Source organism: Acinonyx jubatus, chromosome A3 (genome assembly GCF_027475565.1).
Source record: "Acinonyx jubatus isolate Ajub_Pintada_27869175 chromosome A3, VMU_Ajub_asm_v1.0, whole genome shotgun sequence".
In the NCBI taxonomy this organism is placed as follows: domain Eukaryota; kingdom Metazoa; phylum Chordata; class Mammalia; order Carnivora; family Felidae; genus Acinonyx; species Acinonyx jubatus.
This window is the reverse complement of record NC_069388.1, coordinates 23,070,520-23,090,627: the sequence shown is the minus strand read 5'-3', so window position 1 is coordinate 23,090,627 and position 20,108 is coordinate 23,070,520. Positions and strand designations below refer to the sequence as shown.

At 39.1% G+C, this 20,108-nt stretch overlaps 1 protein-coding gene across 14 annotated transcripts in view; it reads right to left on the bottom strand.

The window, feature by feature from the left end:
• LOC106973876 (RNA-binding protein 12) overlaps positions 1-19,347 on the bottom strand; it is a 34,932-nt gene extending 15,585 nt beyond the window's left edge. Inside the window, exons 1-4 of one of the 14 annotated variants that reach the window (XM_027069954.2) lie at positions 19,095-19,254; positions 17,441-17,575; positions 13,334-13,418; positions 397-10,446 (exon numbers count right to left, since the gene is read on the bottom strand). In XM_027069954.2, the coding sequence (XP_026925755.1) occupies positions 7,593-10,424 (2,832 nt within the window). In that variant the 5' untranslated portion in view covers positions 10,425-10,446; positions 13,334-13,418; positions 17,441-17,575; positions 19,095-19,254 and the 3' untranslated portion in view covers positions 397-7,592. Of the gene's footprint in view, positions 1-396; positions 10,447-13,333; positions 13,419-17,440; positions 17,576-18,408 lie in introns of those variants that run through there. The other 13 variants (XM_053200025.1, XM_027069955.2, XM_027069957.2 and 10 more) reach the window with 13 other exon arrangements.
• Positions 19,348-20,108: the final 761 nt, after the last annotated feature.

The following is a 20,108-nucleotide window of genomic DNA, read 5'->3' as shown; positions in this document are numbered from 1 at the left end:
AGTCAGTGAAAAAGGTAACTGTAGCCCATAAAAATCTTAACTGAGGCAAATAAACTGCCTCAAAAAAACATGCCAACATAAGAGGAAGGGGAAAGGTTAGGAGGGACACAACAAAATTCAAATACTCAAAAGTAAACACACAGCTGAAAGAGGCAGCACAGCTAAGAGAAATGACAGGGGATAACTTTTCTTATATTCTAAATCTGTACTGTCCAAAAGGATGGCCTCCTACCCACAAGCGGATATTGAGCACCTGAAATATGCTTAGTTCAAATCACAATGTGCTATAAAATACACATTAAAAATTTGGTAAAAAAACTCAATAATTTTTATAGAGTATATACTGAAATGGTAACATTTCAGGATATACTGAGTTAAATAAAATGTATTATTAACTTGTTTTTGTTTTTTTCTTTTTCGTGGCTACTAGAAAAATTTAAATAGCATAAGTGACTCTTATTTCTATTGGACAGTGTTGCCTAACATGGGGAATCTCCAAAGATCAGACATGGAAAAGCAAATTTTCTGTTGTTCTGTGAACCTAGAATTGTGCTGTTTGATACGGTAGCCACTAGCCACATGTGGCTTATTAAATTTAATAGTAGCTACTACAGGGGCACCTGGGTGGCTCAGTCAGTTAAAAGGTCCAACTCTTGATTTCAGCTCAGGTCATAATCTCATGGTTGGTGGGATGGAGCCCCATGTCTGGCTCTGCACTGTCAGTGGAGCCTACTTGGAATTCACTCTCCCTTTCTCTCAAAATAAATAAACTTTAAAAAAAAAATAGTAGCTACTACAGTGGCTAATAATCAGCATATGAATGCAGATGAGAACATTTCCACTGGACAAAACTCTACTGGACAGTGCTGATCTGGAATAACAAGAACAAAGTAGTGGACATCTCATTCAGAAAAGCTAAAACTACCAAATGAATTTCAGATAGTCAACTATATACAACTGGTTAAATTGATGGAGGAATTCACTTAATTCTGGACCATTTATGAATATCTTATTAGGCCATTTGTTTATAAGAAGTGGTATACGGCAGCTAGTCAAAAGGTCATTAAAAAGACAAGATTCTATCTCTCTGCTAGGTCAGGACATTCCTAGAACCAACCCTTACCTGCCTGCCTTACTCACCATTCAGCTCAATCACACCACTCAGGCTACACTGTTATGGAACAATTTTAAGAGCCTCCAGAACAAATACCATTTTAGGTAGTGCCACTGTGTTCCCGCACACAATTAATCATTTCATTTTACTAAATTAACATTACGTCCCCAAGAACCTTGGTTAGAGATCATGCCTTCCCTCAGCTTACACACAAGGCTTCCATTACACTTGTTCTGTCTGACCATTTAGCAACTGGCCAGGAAACCCTTTATCCATTTCCTGTGGGACATGAGTGTACCCTGTACATGCACAAGTACAATGGAGCACTTACTTGTATAATTTAAGACCTTAGGTCTTTAAGAACAGGCATTTTATTTTGCTTCCTTTTCTACCACAGCATGGAAGTACTGGGCGCATAAGACTGCTCAAAAAATTTAGTCAGCATGGGTTACTGCTAGGGCTAAGCTGATTATCCATGTGAAACGGTCTTAAAAGCTTAGAGGCAAAAGACATTTCCAATTCCAACCTGTCAATTCAATGATCATCAAAGCAAGGTAACTGGAAGCATCTACTTCAGAAAGAGCTGCATTAGTCTTTCCACTTTAGCCAGATTTATAGCAGAGGGACCCTGATGGTCCCATAGGCCCACACCACAGAAAGAGTTCTGTATAAAGGACATGACCATCTCTGTACAGCAACACTCTATGTGGGGGAGTGTAGTGGAGGATGGCATTAACTCACTTCCAAGTGGAACGAAAGGAAAATGAAATCAGCAACAGCACCAGTTAGTATGATTTAAGACCCCTTAATAAAGTAGCTGAATTTCTTTACCCTTAAGCCTTCCCCACTCTGCAAGGACTAACAAGTGACTTATGGTAGCACATGTGGTTGTTACATTTGGTATGTAGCACAAATGCTTAAATGACAAATCTTATTTATGAAGATGGTGAGTGAGGTCACATCTCCCCCCCCCAACCCCCCCACCATTAAGAGTCTAGACTACAGAGATAGCAGTGAGAAACTCATGGCCCTGGTTACCAGCAGACTTAGTATTGTAAGCAGGTAAAAGGCGGGAAACGGGCAGTATCAGAATGTAGAGAGAATCAAACACTAAGGGCAGCCTGTTTGAATATAGCACAGCTTACTCCTGGGAGTGTTACAATTCTTCAACATCTGACTCTGTCCATACTGAATTATGTTCCACTGCTGGTCATACCTCTATTTTCCCCAAATAGTCACCTCCTCCTTCTCTCAACATGAAACAGCCTTTGGCTGACTGGGAAAAATGACTTGAAATATTAAGTTACTAAAATCAGAATCCAGATGTCTGGTTCAGCTGGGATGCCAATTCCAATGTCTGTTGTGTCATTTAGCCACTTCTCTACAACTTTTCTTAGTATCTATGATTTAAGTATCAACATTTTCACTAGGGAAAGGTTCCTGGGCCTCTTAAAAGAATTCAAAGATTAACAGCTAATGAGATTTGCCTCAGCACTATTTCCTGCCACCAGATTTCTGCCCCTGGGGCTAGAATGCTTTCATCAAGTGGCTTTATTTTTTTGCCCCTTCTGTACTCTTCAGTAGTAGAGCAATATGTAGAAAAGCAGTGCCACCTTAGTTGCTCATTGTTAGTTACGTTGATCCAGAAAAGGAGCCATATTCTAAGAAGCTTCTGAGATCATCTGGCATAAAGTAGCTCAAGGCAACAAGAATAAATCCAGGAAGCACAGTAAAGAATTAACATTTACATGAACAGGTACAAACAGAAGGGTTTTTCCAGAAAAGTCACTATAGCATCAAAGAATTGTGCCACCACCAGAGTATACTCTTTCCAGAACATTTTAGATAAGTCAATGCAATCTATCAGATTTTATACTAAAAAGACAAAACTGACACCAAGCAATTTTTTAATTAAAAAGAGTATTCTTAGATTCGGATTCTCATATCCCATAAAAGCTTTACTTTTGGGGGGTAAGGAGAATGGTGGTGATGCACAAACTGCTAAACCACTTCTTGCTGTAAAACACTGGAAAGCAGACAACAATGAGTCAAAATGAGGGCTCTCTCCTGAACAAGAAAACGAAATGTATTATTAGCATACGGTCTATCCCTTTAAGATGGTAAGGGCCATCCTGGGTATCTGTAGGCAGCTGATTTCACCCTGTGATTTTTCAAATGCTTAGTCAAACCTTCATAATTTTAGAACAGTTCAGCAACCACCTGGAATTAAGTATGTTTAAGTCTAAACCCCTCTAAAACAACTTCAGTATTGAAACTCAAAACAGACTAAAAACTTTCGTGATAAAGGTAAAAGTTATATTATTCAAGAGCCTTGGTTAAAAGGAATAGCCCACTAGTTTATCTGCAACTCCAATTCAGATTTTTTTAAGGCCTCTGGAGTTTATGGAAACTTTTCATTTGCTAATTTTTTTTAGCAGTTGAACAAAATGTGGAAGGGACAAAACCAGAGCATCAATGTCAGAAAGCAGCAGTATTTTTGATTCCTCTCCCACACCTCAAAACACCTCACATACTAATACAAGAATAAGTAAACAAAAAAGAAAAAGCTTTAGAAGTATGTGCAACTGACAATGCATTCTGAAGATTTCTTTTTCCATTTCTTAATCAGTTTTTTAAAAAGACAATTCACAGCCCCCTTTAAGACTCCCTCTGTAAAAAGAAGATCTGGTTTCTCATACTTTGAGTCCACATAACGAAGTGGCTTGCTAGCAAAGCACATAAGATAAAAGTCTGAAAAGGTGGATACCACAGATTTGACCTAGAATCAAGTTTCCTCCCTGCCGTTCCAGGTATCTTCTTTCCACACTTCAGCATTAGCAGACAAGGATAAGCAACAATGGTTACCTCCAAGATCACCAAATCCATCTTTCCAAAGGCACAAAGTATTTGTAGGAGTTAAAAACAAAACAAAACAAATAAACAAAAAACCCTGATGGTATAGCTCAATAGAGTACTCTTGTGTAAAGCATTAAAAGCATCAGCCTCTTTTATTTTGTGACAAGTTTATTGAACAGTATTCAAGACTTCATCTTTATAAACAAAAACCTCTGCTGAATGATGCCAAGGCAGTATTTGCTGGCAATGTTGTGGCTATACTGGCAATGAATCGTTTTATTGTGTTTGGTTTCTAAAGCTTGGACTACTGTAGAACTGCCGGTAAAACTACTTAAATGTGGTAATTTTGCAAGAGTGGGAAAGTTTTAAAAGTGATCACTGCCAGGAATTCTTACAGAAGATTTAACTAGCAGCAACTTTACAGTTTCTTTACTCATTTTTAAATGTTCTTGAAATTGATGAGTGGATTTATTTTTAAACGCTTGACCCACGCCTGTACACAATGACAGAATCCAATAAAAAGGACTTTGAGTTTGATTAAGGCTTTCATGGATCCTTATTTTATCCAAGGTATATTTGCTTACGTACATACACGGCCCTAGATTTTCATCCAGTGTGTTAAGACTGACCTAATTACACTGAACATTACTCTCTGAAATTGTGAATAAAAAGTTTCCTAATGCAATTTTCACGGTTGATGCTTTGACAACTTGGAGCACAAAGCTAGGAACTACATTTCACTGAACAGTGTTGCGTTAAAAAAACAAAACAAAACAAAAAAAAAACCCCACTAATAATTATACATCCAAACTACAGTATTAAACACAGAGTACACCTCCAAATTTTGCTTGTGAACTAAACGTTTCACCCGAGTTCAGAAAAAGTTTACAAAATTGCTTATTTATAAAATACATTTTGTAGATTTCTCTAATCCTTTAAACTAAAAAAACCAAAACACCCAGCAAGGGGGTGAGGAGGGAATTAATCCTAAAGGAAAAGATTCTCTTCCGTTCATGTCACCAAAAACAGACAAAATTTACACAGAAAATTGAAAATATCATGATAGTGTTTACAAATGCACACAACTTTAAGCAAAGCTTTACAAATCCTTCATACCATACAAAGCAAATGAGAAAGAAATTCATTTTTACCCCAAACCTAGTTATGAGAAAATTTGCAGGAAGAGAGGTATGAATAATTTCACAGAGCATATTTTCAAGAATTTTTTAAAACTCAAACTCCAATGCCCAGAACAAGATGAACAGTATGCTTAGCAGTTAGCACTATATTAATAAGTCTCAGATACACAAAAATCAAGTTCCAGAGGGCAAAGCATTTAATTACATTTCACAACGAGAAGCACTGTTGTGACTCAACCAAATATGAAACACAGTTCTCTCCAATTTCTACACAAACCACTATTTTCTTAATTTATTTAATTTGATGAACAATGAAATCAAGTTTTCCTTTTTAGCATTTATCTAAGATGTAGAAATAACAAAGTAGTTGCAATAAAGTATATGAAATATTTAATAAGATTGTACGAACATATAACCAAAATAAACTGTGGAAAAAAGATAAAAGGCTTTCATCTTCAAACAACCCATTTTTCTAAAATGAAAATAGTCAGCTCTCCAATGGGGAAAATAAACTGCAGTTGAAATAAGACTCCCAAGCAGCGCTGAAGTTTTCTGCACTTGGTCTTTGGAATGAGAAATGATTACTTAATAGAAAACTTAAATTGAACAGCATATATAAACATCATATTGCTTTTTTAGTTGAGGAGGCAATATCTAGTGATCTGTCAAAGCGAATATGCATTCATGAATTGTCAAAAGACCCACAACACAGCCATGTCTTCTTTGAAAGTCTAAATAATCCTCTCCCTAAACAAAAAATCCTGTACTGTCAATCCTCTAAGATTGTAGTGATGAAAAGTCTCTCCAAATCTTATCACACAAATGAAACTGTTACCACTCTTAACTCTAAATTATACGAGACTCTGTATTTCAGTGTTCCACTGACTTGCAACACCAAAAAGGCACTATTTTTTTTTTTTTAAACAGGAAATACTTCTTTTAAAAGGCTGACCCCTTTGTAAGTACATTGATTTGCAGGAAATGTTGGGAATGTTTCAAACCAAGACAGAGGCCCAAGTAAGACAAAATTTGTTTTTCATGGTATCTCACCAATCTCCCATTCCATATGTTTATAATATAATGTGACACATCTTTAGAACATTTTAACTAAGAAGGAAAGTAACCATAAGTAGAGCCTTTTGTATCAGTGAGCAGGATGTTGTAAGGCAAATGTTTTCATGACAAGGACACTTACCAACCAGAACCCATGTGGTCCTCCTGCCTTAGTGTCCTGAATGCCAAAGAAAAGAGTATGAAAAGGGCAAAGAGTCTCACTTCTCTCCCCTCTGGCAGCTGCACTTGTACTCCTTATGAAGAATTTTTATAAATAGGCTCCTGATCAAACAACTAGACCAAAAAGCCCCCAAAGTAACAGGATTAAATGCACATCTATGGAACCGCTTATGGATCTTTTATTCTGTAACACTATTGCTAACAAAGCTAACAATTTCAACTTCAGTTAAAAAAAAAACAAAACTAGATATAATAATGCTCTTTCTTATAAATGGACCCTCTTTGTTTAGTTACAGGCCAAAATTTCACACAAATTTGGGACAGAACAAAATTGCCAGAATATCAGTCCATCATGGAGAGGACTTCAAATCCAGCATCTTAAGCAATGATTATTACAAGTGGTTTCGGGTTTTTGATGCCATCCAAACAACATGAACAATTTTTAAACTGACTAAACTAAAACGTGGCGGTCAAACCAAAAAGGCTCTGGTAGGTAGAGGACTCCATATTTTATTTTTGTGGCAAAAGTACTTATTTCACACAGTTTTAAGTGTGACATTAGAAATCAAAGTTCAAGGTTATAGCACAAACCAAGTGTGGAGTTTTATATTAAAACAACAACAACAAGAACAGTTCTGCTCATTTACAAATGAGTCAATTAGGCAAACAAAAAAGCAGCAACTTCAAAGCAGGACTGTCTATACAGCAAGAACCCTCAAGAAGCAATAAAGGTACATACAGTGAATCTGTATACAGAGATTTTATTCAATTTTAAAAGAAAATGAGGACTTTAGACAAAGCTTTGACCCTATAACAAAGCAAATCTGTCCAGCTTTAAACCAAATTCCAAGAGTAGCCAACTTCTATTTTTCAGCAGCTGGCAAGAGCACCCTTAATGAGCTCTATTGACATTTCTATTTTCTTCATCTCATAAGATATAAAACAAAACCAATCTAGAGACTCCTTGATAAGCTTTATATGGTCATTTGTGTTTTACAAATGGTTTCTCTAATGGTATGCCAAAATCATTTTTGTGTTCTCTCCAGATAGCTTTACTGTAACATACAGCAATATTTATACTGGTAGTGAATCTTCTGTAAACAGTCAACCAATGCTCTATGTTATAGAAACCAATCTATATGCAATTGAAACAATCCACAGGTTCTAACCTGGAAATACTAGGAAAACAATCTGGATGCATTAATCACAGCACTATGAAGACCTACCCTATAAAGAATTGATGTGAACAGCTACCCTAAGACAAGTTTTACTTTCCTTGAACCTATAGGTCTGTCATTTAAGTCAATGACAGCAGCTGTGGCTTCATCCCGAGATTCAAAGGCCACCATGGCTTCGCCTGTGGGCATACCTTTTTCATTGTATTTTAAACACACTGAGCCTGGGATCACTTGATAGCCATAAAAGAAATCTAAAATCTCATCAATAGACACAGTAAAGGGCATATTCTGCACTTTAATTACTGTTGGTCCTGGTTTTCCAGAACTAGATCCAAAGCCAGGGGGTCCACCAATGTGAATTGGGCCAGGCCCAGGCCCAGGGCCAGGCCCAAAGGCTGGCGGCCCACTCAAATGCCCAGGTGCACTTCCAAGACCAGGAGGGCCACTTCCAAAACCTGGGGGGCCACCTAAACTACCAGGGCCATTTCCAAAATTCTGAGGGCCTCCTGCAAATCCTGGCCCACTTAAATTATTTGGTCCACCTCCAAAACCTGGAACATCCAGTCCTAGACCAGGCAAACCACTATTTCCAACTGAAGGCATACCAGGCCTAGCATCACCAAAGGCCCCTCCTAATCCTGGAGGAGGGAGTGGTGGCCCAAAGGCATTCGACCCGCCAAAATTACCAGGAAAGTTAAATGGAGGCCCATTGTTGGCCTCCTTAGATCCTACAGTCAGGAAGGCATGTTCTTCACCTCCTGCACCAGGCATTCCTCCACCGGGCATTCCCGCACCAGGCATTCCGGCACCGGGCATTCCGGCACCAGGCATTCCAGCACCGGGCATTCCGGCACCAGGCATTCCCGCACCGGGCATTCCCGTACCGGGCATTCCTGTACTGGGCATTCCCGCATTAGGCATTCCCGCATTGGGCATTCCCACACTGGGCACTCCTGGAACTGCAGGATTACCTGGCACAGGTATCTTTAACCCTTTTTTTCCTTGGGCAGGGGGATTTTTCTCAATTTCTCTCATATCTTCTAGAGTAACTACATGAACAAAAGCTTCTCTCCCGTTAAGTTTTTTACGGTGTAAGCGTTCAGACTTACGTGCATCATCTTCATTTTTAAACTGAACCAATGCCTGTCCTAGACCTTGCCCATTGTTATCAACAAGAACATGTACAGCATTTTCATCCACTGGGATTCCTTCTAGGAACTGAAGAACATCCATCTTGGTAATGCTGAATGGAATATTTGTTATGTGAGCACAGACTTTGGCAGAGCTGACATCCCCCTCCGGATTTAACATCATTTCCCTCTGGTCATAGCTGAAGTTCTGCAGTCTTTTACGAATCATATCTATCTTTTCTAGCATACCTTTCTTAGTAATTGGATGAACTTGAATAAAGCGATTGCCCATGTATTGTTTATGACGACACAGAGCAGCCTTATAGTCAGCCTCATTTCTGAATTCTACGAAGCCTTCACCAGTTGCTTTCCCATTGGGTCCATAAGCGATATAAATACTATCTTCCACAATATCCAACTTTTTAAAAAAATCAATGACATGTTTGTTTTCTGCTTCAAATGGTAGCCCTTTCAAGTAAACACAAAAACCAGCCTCATGTGGTGATCTTGACCTCGACCTTTTCTGCCCACTGGGCGATTTTGACCTGGGAAGTGTCTGAGGTGGGGGATGGGTTTGTCCAGAAGGTCCTATACTTTGCTTAAAAGTGATATGGCCTCCAGCAGCTACCCACTGTCTCTCTGTGGCAGGACTAACTTCCACATAGCGTTGAATCATCAGCATTCTGTTTCTTTTCAAAGCTTCAAATGTATCTTGAGGGGAGAGAAATTTAACCAATCCGTTCCCATTATTTCGACCTACATGATCTTTCAACAAATGCACTGCATCAACACGGAGCCCATGGAAAAAATCTCTGACATCATTTTCCATTGCAGAAAAGGGCATACCATGTACACTGACATACAGATCATCGGGGTTGATGGGAAGTGGTTTCACACTGCTTTGAGAGTTCATCTGGATAGGGTTAACAGGATTCAATGGACCCAGAAACACAGGGTTCAGGTTATTGTTCAGATTCATAGGTGCTCCAGAGCCATTCATTCCAGCAGGTAGAGGGGCCACAGGTGGCGGGTTCAAGGGTGGCATGCCTGACATGGGTGGCAGTGGGGTCATGGGTGGCACAGAAGGGACTGGGGGGATTGGGGGCACAGGAGGCACAGGAGGCAATGTAGGTACCGGAGGAGGAACTGGTATTGGGGGAATGGACGGCATTGGTGGCAAAGATGGCATCGCTGGGATTGGAGGAATTGGTGGTGGTGGGACTGTGTTCATTGGAGACGCTGTGCTTGGAATGGTTGAGCTAAACGTTGGGCTCCCAAAAGAAGCCCCCATATTTGGAGGAGCCGTTCCTATGCTGGCTGTGGAAAATGTCTGTATGTTTTTGTTGCTTTCATGAACCGATGTAGCGGCAGTAACTACACTGGGTGAAGGATTATTAAAGTTAGGTACTGTTGTAGGCAAGTTTACCCTGCCACCCATTCCTGAGCTAGGTGGCGGTCCTGATCTACTAGCATTTGCTGGTGGTATATCTAAGTTGGCAGTTTCAAAACGCCTACGACTCAGTTCAATCATATTCTGCATTTCCGTTTTACTACTCAACAAAAGTGTTACTTTTGACCCTTTAATTGTACCACCTGTGCGCATCATACCAAGCCTTGCATCTTCATCAGTGGCAAAAACGATGAAAGCCTCACCCAGTTCACCCCCTACAATATGCACGCCCCCATCAGGGATGGTCAATCCAGAGAAGAAGTGGCGAATGTCCATGGTCCCCGCCACAATTGGGAGACCTTGCAAACGGATGACCACAGCCATGCTGCGCTGAAACCACACACACCTGCAGATGAGAAAAGGCAACGGCCAGGTCAGACTCCTGTTCATCACACCAAGTTTTTAGCTACAAGAATGACCAGCTACCTTATTAGGCCCTCAAACTATCTCAAGCAATGTAGGGTTTGTTTTTTTTTTTAATTTGAATATTCTAAAAACTGAATATTATGTGCCGTTTACAATGTAAAACCTAGACAATTTCAACTTCCAAAAGGCATTAATTCTGTAAACAGTTAGAAGTTCAGTCCTATGACTCAAAAGTTTCAGGAAAAAAAAACCACCATAATGAAAGTAAAATCACCAATTATATCACTCAGACCACTAATTATTCAGTAAGATTTAAAAGAAATGTGTAAGTCAGATCAGGACACAAAGTTTAACAGTCTGCAGGAGGAAAGCATGCAAAGGATGTATCAAAGTTAATATTTAAAAGTGACTTAGCATTTTCCTTTATAAACTTGACAACTTTGTAGAATTATCAGTGTCATTTTATATGACTCAATCTCAAAATGCAAAAGAGAAACAGGAAACTGGAATACTAATGAATTACAAATAATTAACACTAAAGTAGATTCAAGTCTCAAATGAGAACTGATTCCATATTTCATCCTAAAACTCTTCAATCTGCATTACAGCTCTATTTATTAAAGAAAACTACATATGGAATTAGTTACTACAAACAAGATTAATACATACGAAGAATCCAAAGAACTACTGAATCAAATAGCCAAAATCTTAGTTATCCATAGTCGTCACTCCAAAAAATAGAACCTGGTTACAGTGCCATTCACCAAAGCTATTTTAATTAAAACTCAGATCCAATGACTCATTCCCAAACCTACCAATACACACACACACATTCATTTTTCTCACAAAAGGCTGATAATAAAAAAAAAAGGTATTTTTTTGTTTTAAAAGAACTAGGGTATATAAACTTTATTCAGTGATTGTTATAGTCTCCTACCCAATGTAATTCCTGTGGAATTTCTGGGAACTCACTGATCTCCTTAGATGTCTCATGTTTAACTAGTCGAAAAGAAAAGTTTCTCCCAGATTTAAGTAAAATTTCACTATTTCAGTTCTTACGGCTTTCAAGTGTAAATGCAAGGGCAGCCCTTTGTAAACTGATACAAAACAAATTCTTGGGACTAGAAAAAATATTAATTTGAAATTTATGTGGTCAATAACTTAGGGTATTTTCCAATCCATCTTAAATATCAACTTTATAAATATAAACCTATTAGAGGCACCTGGGTGGCTCTGTCGATTGGTTAAGGGTCTGACTTTTACTCAGGTCATGATCTCACAGTTTGTAAATTTGAGCCCCATGATCAGGCTTCGCGCTGACAACATGGAGCCTGTTTAGGATTCTCTCTCTCTGGTCCTCCCCGACTCTCTCTCAAAATAAATAAACTTTAAAAAACATATACATATATAACTAGCTCTGGGACCTCAGGAAAATTATAAATGACTGGAGTTTGGTTTTAACACCTTTCAAACAGGAACATTAAAAGACCAAAGTTTCCTGCTGCAAGCTCTAAGAATCCTGTAAACCTCATGAAAATAGTTTTTCATGTCAAATATTATGTGAATATCAATTTGATGAAATAAAATCTGTAATTATATCTCAACCATTATGACTGCTGTACATAAAACAGAAATATACTGTTTGGCTTTGACAGTTTTCTCACACACATACACAAAAATAAAAGCTACTTTCAAATTTAATCCAGAAAGATGGATTGGCAAACAGAAAATGCTCTTATGAGACCATTCTAAAACACTAGAAATCTGGGTGAGGAGGGAAGCCTTTCGTCTTTGGTTTGCAAGAGTCAGCAAGAAAAATTAATACTAAAAAAATTAATCACACCAACAAACTCTTTTCTCTTATTTACTACTTAGCAATCTATATGAAAGCTCATCAAGACAACTCCAAGTCATTAAATTCTCTTTCCTTACTATCTCTAGCATATTAGCTATATGCAAAATTAAGACAGTATTCCCGTTCAACTTTAAAAAATGCTTAATCATTTATTCACTATATGGGGGAAACATCATGGATAAGTAGTCTAGGCACCCAAAAAGACTTCAGAGATAGAGATGTTAGTTTACACTGGGACAGTAAAATGGGAATTTGATATGGTCCCAAGAACAGAAAAATTAAACACAGGGCTAAAGTGACACACACAGCAACTCTTCAAAAACCATCTGCTACTAAGAGAAGGGATGTAGTGAAAGTCTGCGCAAAGTACATACGAAAACATGACACTGAAAATCTGCCCAGATTACCAGCTAGAAAAAGGGCTGAGGATTAAACCAAAGTAGAGCATAAGACTTATTCATAAAGCCATCTAAAGTGAAAAACAGTTTTCAGGTTCCAAAAAAATATGAAGTTAAGATCTGCTATTCTGCTACTAAGCGCCTGTTTGACAGGTAAGTCACTTCAACTACCTTGAGCCTACCTTTGTTATTTAACAAGAGGGTTAGATTCCAATCACTAAAGTTCCATCTAAAGTCAAAATATGTATTCTAAAACATATGACCCATTATCTATACCTATACCTCAAAGGAATATTAAAAAACCATACCAATAACAAGCACCTATATTTGTAATTAGTCTAGAATGCTACAATGAGGAAAAAAAACAGCTACTTACTGCCTAATAATCAGGAATTCAGCAGGAGAAATGCATCTAAATAAGACTGACCCCCAAAGAAAGCAACAACTGTTCAAAGCACCCAGTCCACCCCACCCCCATCCCTCAGATAAGACTGTTAAAAAAAAGCAAAAGAAAATCCCCCACAATTCAGCTGCTACACATATTTTCATGTTACTAAATAAGCTATCCCATTTTAATTTGTATAAAAACAAACCCTCTATTCAAAATCTCTTACCTGATAAAACAAGAGATGTATTTTCTTAACAAGAAGTAGAGGCCAAGTCAATCCTGTGGGCAACCAATTAAAACCAACTTTTAGACTGCAATAGAGAATAAATGGAGGCAAAAATCAATGCAGGAAACACAAAACAACACGCACAGGCCACACTGAACTGTACATTATGAAGGCGAGTCTGAAACCACCAGAGTACTTCATTAGAATGCATATAAAAAAAAAAAGAAGAAGAAAGAAAGAAACACATGTACCAAAATCCCACACATGCTTCTTACTTGGTATTGCTTTCAAATTTGAGTATCTCTCAAAACATAATATATTTACATAAAGAATGTGCCATAAATTAGTCCAAGAATGAATCAATTAAAAACGAAAACAATCATAAAGCTCAGCTTCACAGTTGATAATTACTTTTATTACTTGATGATTAAACCAGTCCAGAAAATTCCATCAACACAAGTCCAACTATGACCTATTTCCTTAGGTCCCACCAAATGTTTGATGAAGAAGCACAAGTTTGCACAATAACAGTTCCAAGACAAATGACAGTCATCAATTCAAGTGTACTTATAGAAATTCTTGGAATTACTTTCAAAATATTTTCCTTTGCACCAAAATAGCATCAAGAACCAAGAAATATAAATGAAGAGAAAGTTCAGGCTCTAAGGACTAATTCCTATTTAAAACCAGTGGGGTTCAAAATCTTAAGGAAAAGTACTTTTTCCTTCTAACACCAAAACTGTTCCAAGAAACTCATAAAAACAAAAAACAAACAAAAAACTAAACTAAAAATGTCTGGCATATTAAGAATACCTCCCAAAGTAAAAACGAGTCACTCATGTCTTACTGGAATTTCTCCCAAACCATGAAGTTATAAACAATTCACAAGCAACACAGAAAACCAAATGATCAGACAATTACTTTCAAAAGACCATTTTTTAATTTAGAGAAACAGAGAAAAAAAATGTCACTGTTAAGTATTAAGATTACCAATAGAATACTACTTAGAATGATGCACATTTTTAACTATCTTTCAAGATACCACCAGTGCTTAATATTCATCACCAAAAAGTAAAACTTTAAAAACTTTTAGTGTTACTCTAAACTTTTTCTAAAGGACGAGCTAAACATCTTGTAAACAATTACTCAAATTACTTAAGAATGAGATTTTTTTTTGTCACAAAAGCTATGCAAATGTCATTAACAATGCTTTCAAAAGCCCAGAGCACTGTACCATTCTTTTATATGTTGTACAAATCAGTTCTAATTATGTTTAAAGAGTTTTAAAACTCTTTATTTAAAAGCCACACCTAAAAGTTTATCTAACAGGTCACAAAGGGAAGCATGAAATAGAAAAAAGCCTGCTTTAGGTAAAGGCTGTGCTCAATGAGAAGAGCAAGAATTTCTGCAATATTATTTTCTAAATGTACTAGTTGGACTCTATGACCAACAGAACCAGAGTAATTTTCTAGTTAAGCATTTGTGATTAACAGATGATCTCCTACTGGAGATTCCAATTCAAAATGTCTGGTATGGGGCCAGGACATGTGCCCTGAAGATAATAAGGGAAACAGGTTCCCCAGCTTCTTCCCTTCCAGACCCAACAAGGTTCCATATGTCCATCTGGAGAGGAACAAGATCAGAGTCAGCCAGTTAAGCCCAAAGGAACACACCAGGCCTACATTCAAAAAATTTCTAAAGGGTTGCCAGAAATTACTATAACAAGGAAATGTCTCATTCCACAAGAAAAAGTTGAAAGGCCCAGGTGAATTTGGCAGATGCCTCGTTCAAATTTTTTTAAATTCCAAAATCAGGGGGGTGCCTGGGTGGCTCAGCTGATTAAGCATCCAACTCCAGCTCAGGTCACGATCTCATGGCTTGTGGGTTCAAGGCTTGTGGGTTTGAGCCCCGTTTGGATCCTCTGTACCCCCCTCTCTCTGCCCCTCCCTTGCTTGAGCTCTCTCTCTCAAAATAAATAAACATTTAAAAATAAATAATAAAATAAAATACAAAATCAATCTAGGCATAAATTTGTGAATCTTTTCTATTTGAGCAAAGGGGAAGGCCCATATCCATATCAATCCATACCAAGGAAAAATATGCAGAAAAGTTCAGGCTAGAAGCTAGAAGCTCACAACTCTTGGTGTTCCACCTCTTCCTTCAAATGGACAAAGTAAATCAAAACTAAGAACTGAGTGCTTTTGTTTTCAACACCTCACTTTGTAAAGAGCACAACAATTTAAGAGGCACCACTGTTTTCCAAGAACCTACTCATCCCTGGGTTCTAAATTATCAGCTAGCAATGGAATGAAGGATCCCAACATGAAAAATCCACTCCAACCAGCTTAAGCTTTCGTGAATTTTAGAAGGGTAAGACTGAAAACAATTCTATGAAACAAAACATCTAAAGCACATATTTTTTTAACCTATTCATAAAGCATAAAGATAGGAAGGAGAAAATGGGCCCAAAGTGCCATTAAATTCACTTGTATCAGAAGATCTAAAACAAGAAGATTGCTCTAGTATATTTTTCTGCTTTATGTTAGGAATTAATCCTAACATAGTGGCTTTACTTCAGCTTTACAAATACCAGAAACATGAACAAATTACAAATACTTGCTATGAACATTTAGCATATTATGACACGACATATTTTCTTATTTACTAGCCATTTCAACCATTTGAGATTTCAGAATAAAATGACAACAATCCTCTTTATCAGGAAGTCAAGGTACAAACCAGAACTTAACCATTTCCACTCTTCATCTGGTGATAAACATCAAAAAGTGAATTTTAACTTTGTTCAGTAATCAGATACACAAGAGCCAAAGTTCTTTAGATTCAAAAAATACAAAAAGCAGCACCCCTCAAATGTCACCTCAGACACGAGCAACAGAGAACCAATCATAATGGGTACAATGCCATAAGCCGAATAATCACAGTATGGTAGGCATTACAGAAAAAAAAAAAAAAAAAAAAAAAACCAACAGCTTCATCCACTTGATTGTGTTCCCAACCCCAAATGGATCACACTTCAGATTCTGGAATCATTCTTAATGAAACAATTCTTCTGACACTGAGGGACATGAATCCTTTAGATAGCTTGTTACTCAACTTTCCCATTAGCCTGCAGTCAGTTATCAAAAGCAGCAAACCAAAAGACATTTCTAAATAAGAGATATATTCCTCCTGCCAAAACGACTATATTATTTTTCAATCCCCCCCCCATGCCAATAAATATGTCCATCATCTTACTTGATTTAAACTTAAAAGCAACAATATTACTTCTAACCTAGCCAACCATGTAAACCCTCCCTATCGGTCTTAAGACTTGAAAGGTGGCTTGAAATTTAATAAAATAAACTCTTTGCAAACCAGAAGGTATATGAGCGGTGGTAGTAAAGTGTGTTAAACTATCAATTAGGTGAAGTTATTTTTCTGTTTAGCTGACCTAAAATATTTAACATTCATTTATATCACGAACATTTATTAAGCACTTGTGGCTGGGGCAGAAGATACAGAAATGGACGACAGTCTCTAGATTTTAGGGATAGATATCTAAAAAGCATCTTTTGTGCAACCATTACTGACTCTTAGAAGTTCTTTCTACAACATCTACGGAGGAAAACATTCATTCAAGCTGAAAGATGAAGTGGCTCTCTACAAAATGGAATGAAAACAGTATGAACATGGTCACCGAATTCCAGGAACACACTGGCTGACAAAATCAAGTTTCACATCTAAAAATTGTACCAATAACCCCCAAACTCGCAATATGCAAACACTGAAACATTTGGCATGTCACAAGAAAGTGAAAGAAGCCAGAAGTATACTGATATTAGCAAATAACAAATATGTCCCAAGTAATCACCACAATGGTTTCTCAACCTTCACATTTTTCACCTAACAGATATCATAAGAAAAATACAAATGATGCATTACAATCCATAAAATACTTAATTGAGCATATAAAGATAATATAAATGCATTCCCTGTTACGTTAAAAAAAATTTCCAGTAATAATACTGAGCACATCCCTCAACCTTTATACAAACAGGGCAAACATTTCATTTTCTTAAAAAATTACCATAAAATTATTATAACCACCTGTAACAGTTCTTTCAACTTTTTATAATCTTGGAAGATGCCTGAACACAATTACTTCCCACAAAGTCCAGAAATCCTCCTTTCGTTCAAAACCACCAAATTTCAAAAACAAGTACAACCCAGTCTTGTATATTTCTGTAATTAAACAAACAAACAAACAAACACGAAACAATAAGCCTGTATGTGCAGACTTGTAGGACACTTTTCAACTGCAAACGCTCTGAAATACATTAACAATACAAACTAGATTACAAAGTCCAAGGCAATACATGTTACTAACACTGCATTTTACAAAAATCACACCATTTTAAACCATTCAATCAAGAAGCTGTAAGAGAAATACTCCAGTCATAAGTCTCTCCTTCAACAGTCCTTCAGTTGCAATTACTTTCTCTCGGGTTATATTGAGCGGAATTACACTATTCTTGAATAATACAGAATGGTTCCGAACAACTACCACAATTTACATTAGGTCACCTCTGGAAATCCAGGGTGTTAGGACGGTTCTAGGGTCCAGAAACCTCTCCTACGGAGCCTGCAACACAGTATACAAAACTCCCAGCATGTTTTGTGCTGAATAACCGAAAGTAACCTTCACCGTAGCCGCTTAGATTTTTCACTATAAAGCACACATTACAGGCACACATAAAGTCCATGCATTTGCAATCTGGCAGCTAAGCCTCCTGCACTGGTATCCAACCCCAACACTAACCTGTAGATCCTCAAAGCCCCTCCCATCTATTTCACGTGGCTGCCAACTAGCACCTCCAGCTTCCGCTAGACAAACTCAACTCACTCATCAAAAGCACCCAACCTCCACATTCTATTGCACCTCCTCCTCTTTCAGAGCGGGAGGCTCTCTCCCAAGGGATATGTAAAGGTGGTCCTCACTGCAGCCCCTTCCCGACTTGGGGACCAAAGATCTGGTACCTCACTACAATTCTCAGAGGCCTGGGAGGCGTACTCACCCCCACTTTTCTCGCTACAGAGGCCGGCTTCTCAAATCGCCGACACCCTCGAGGGTAAGCCCCGCCCAGCGCTGAGCCTGGGAAGCATTTCCCTGCAACCCCCTCCACCTTCAGGCCACGAAGGCGACCAGTTTTGACTTCCTTCCTAGACTCAGAGGAGTGTAACGACTACAGCTTCCTCCCCATAGATGTGTCCTGACTGTAGTCCCCTTTTCCTGTTAGGCCACCGGGGCCTCCTTTCCACTTCGGAAGAAGGGAGTGTCCTCACTACGTTTATCTCCTCAGTTCGGGACACAGAGATGGAGTTACAATCTCTGTCTCTTTTGGGAGGCGCAGAAAATCTGGCTCATTCGGGATGTAGGTGTGTTTTCACTGCAATCCCCGTTAGTTCTCAGGCCGCTGGGCCACCCAGCTGTGGCCTCCTCCCTCAGACCACGGGGGCGTCCTCACTATGGCCTCGTCCCCACTTCGGTATGCAGGCTTATCCTCTCTTGCGTCCTTCCTGCATCCTCTCAGGCTTCAAAGGCGCACACGGCGCCCCAAGCCCCCGCAGCCATGCCGCGACCCTTTTGTGTGGGGCGCTCGCTGCGGCGGGCTCGGAGGCCTCCGAAGGCCCCGCCCCGGGCCACCAAGGGGCGGCTCGAGCCCCGCACAGCCCCGCCCGTTCCGGGCTGCGGGAGTCTTACCGGGGAGAGCTGCGCGGCACCCGAACCCAGACCCGAGTTACCCCCCGCGCGAGTGCCTCCGCCCCGCGGCCGACAGCCCCAGCCCGAACGGCTTCCCGGAGCCCACAGCAGCCACCACCTCTTTCGCCGCTTCACAAAATGGCCGACAGCCCGCTCGGCAGCTCCGCGTTCCAGCAGGGGCGGGACGGAGTGGTGACATCACGGGGCGGCGCGGCGCAAGCGCCGGGAGGTTCTTGAGCAATCTCCCGGAAGTTGCGGGTATTTGTGGCGAGAGGAGCTTTGAGTCCGTACGTACGACGTTTGCGCACTAGCCCCGCCTTAGGAGAAAGGCGCTGCTCGGTGAGATGGGGAGGAGTACCTGGGTGGTCCGTTCACTGCGGAACGTTGTGCAAATTGCTTCACTTCTTATTAAGAGAAGAAATAATGCCTTCTTCGCGCAGTGTGTCGAGGATGAAATGGACCACAAAGTAGTGCCCGGTTCTGTTGGCGATGCCCTAACAAAAGAACCAAAACCTAATTTTTTTTTCCCAGTTAAAAATGTAAATCCAGGGAGCCTTACCCACTAGTGTTCATTAACGGACTGCATCTTAGTATTAAGTATTGTATTTAGTATTTAGTATTACTATATTATAGAAAAAATTATTCTCATGCTGTGCACTCCCCCTGCCTATACTCAATTATCGTGATTGAAACCATTATAGAAATGTAAAGATGGATAGAAATTAAGATGGATACATTCATGCTTCAGCAAGGCTTGACTTTGAACAATATTTTCCCTCTCTTCCTCATTCTTAAAGCTTCTGCCTACCCTCTTTTTGTTTTGTTTTTTTGTTTGTTTTTTGTGTTTTTTTTTTTTGTTTTGGTAGAATCATTTGTTCCAGGAACTCCGCATCAATGTTGACCTCTCGCTTACCTCAATGTATGTCTAGTAATGAGACTCAGATGGCCATTGCCAGCGCTAGTCATGAGACCACGATGAAGACCTAACCAATACGGCTCAAGTGCTACCAGGTT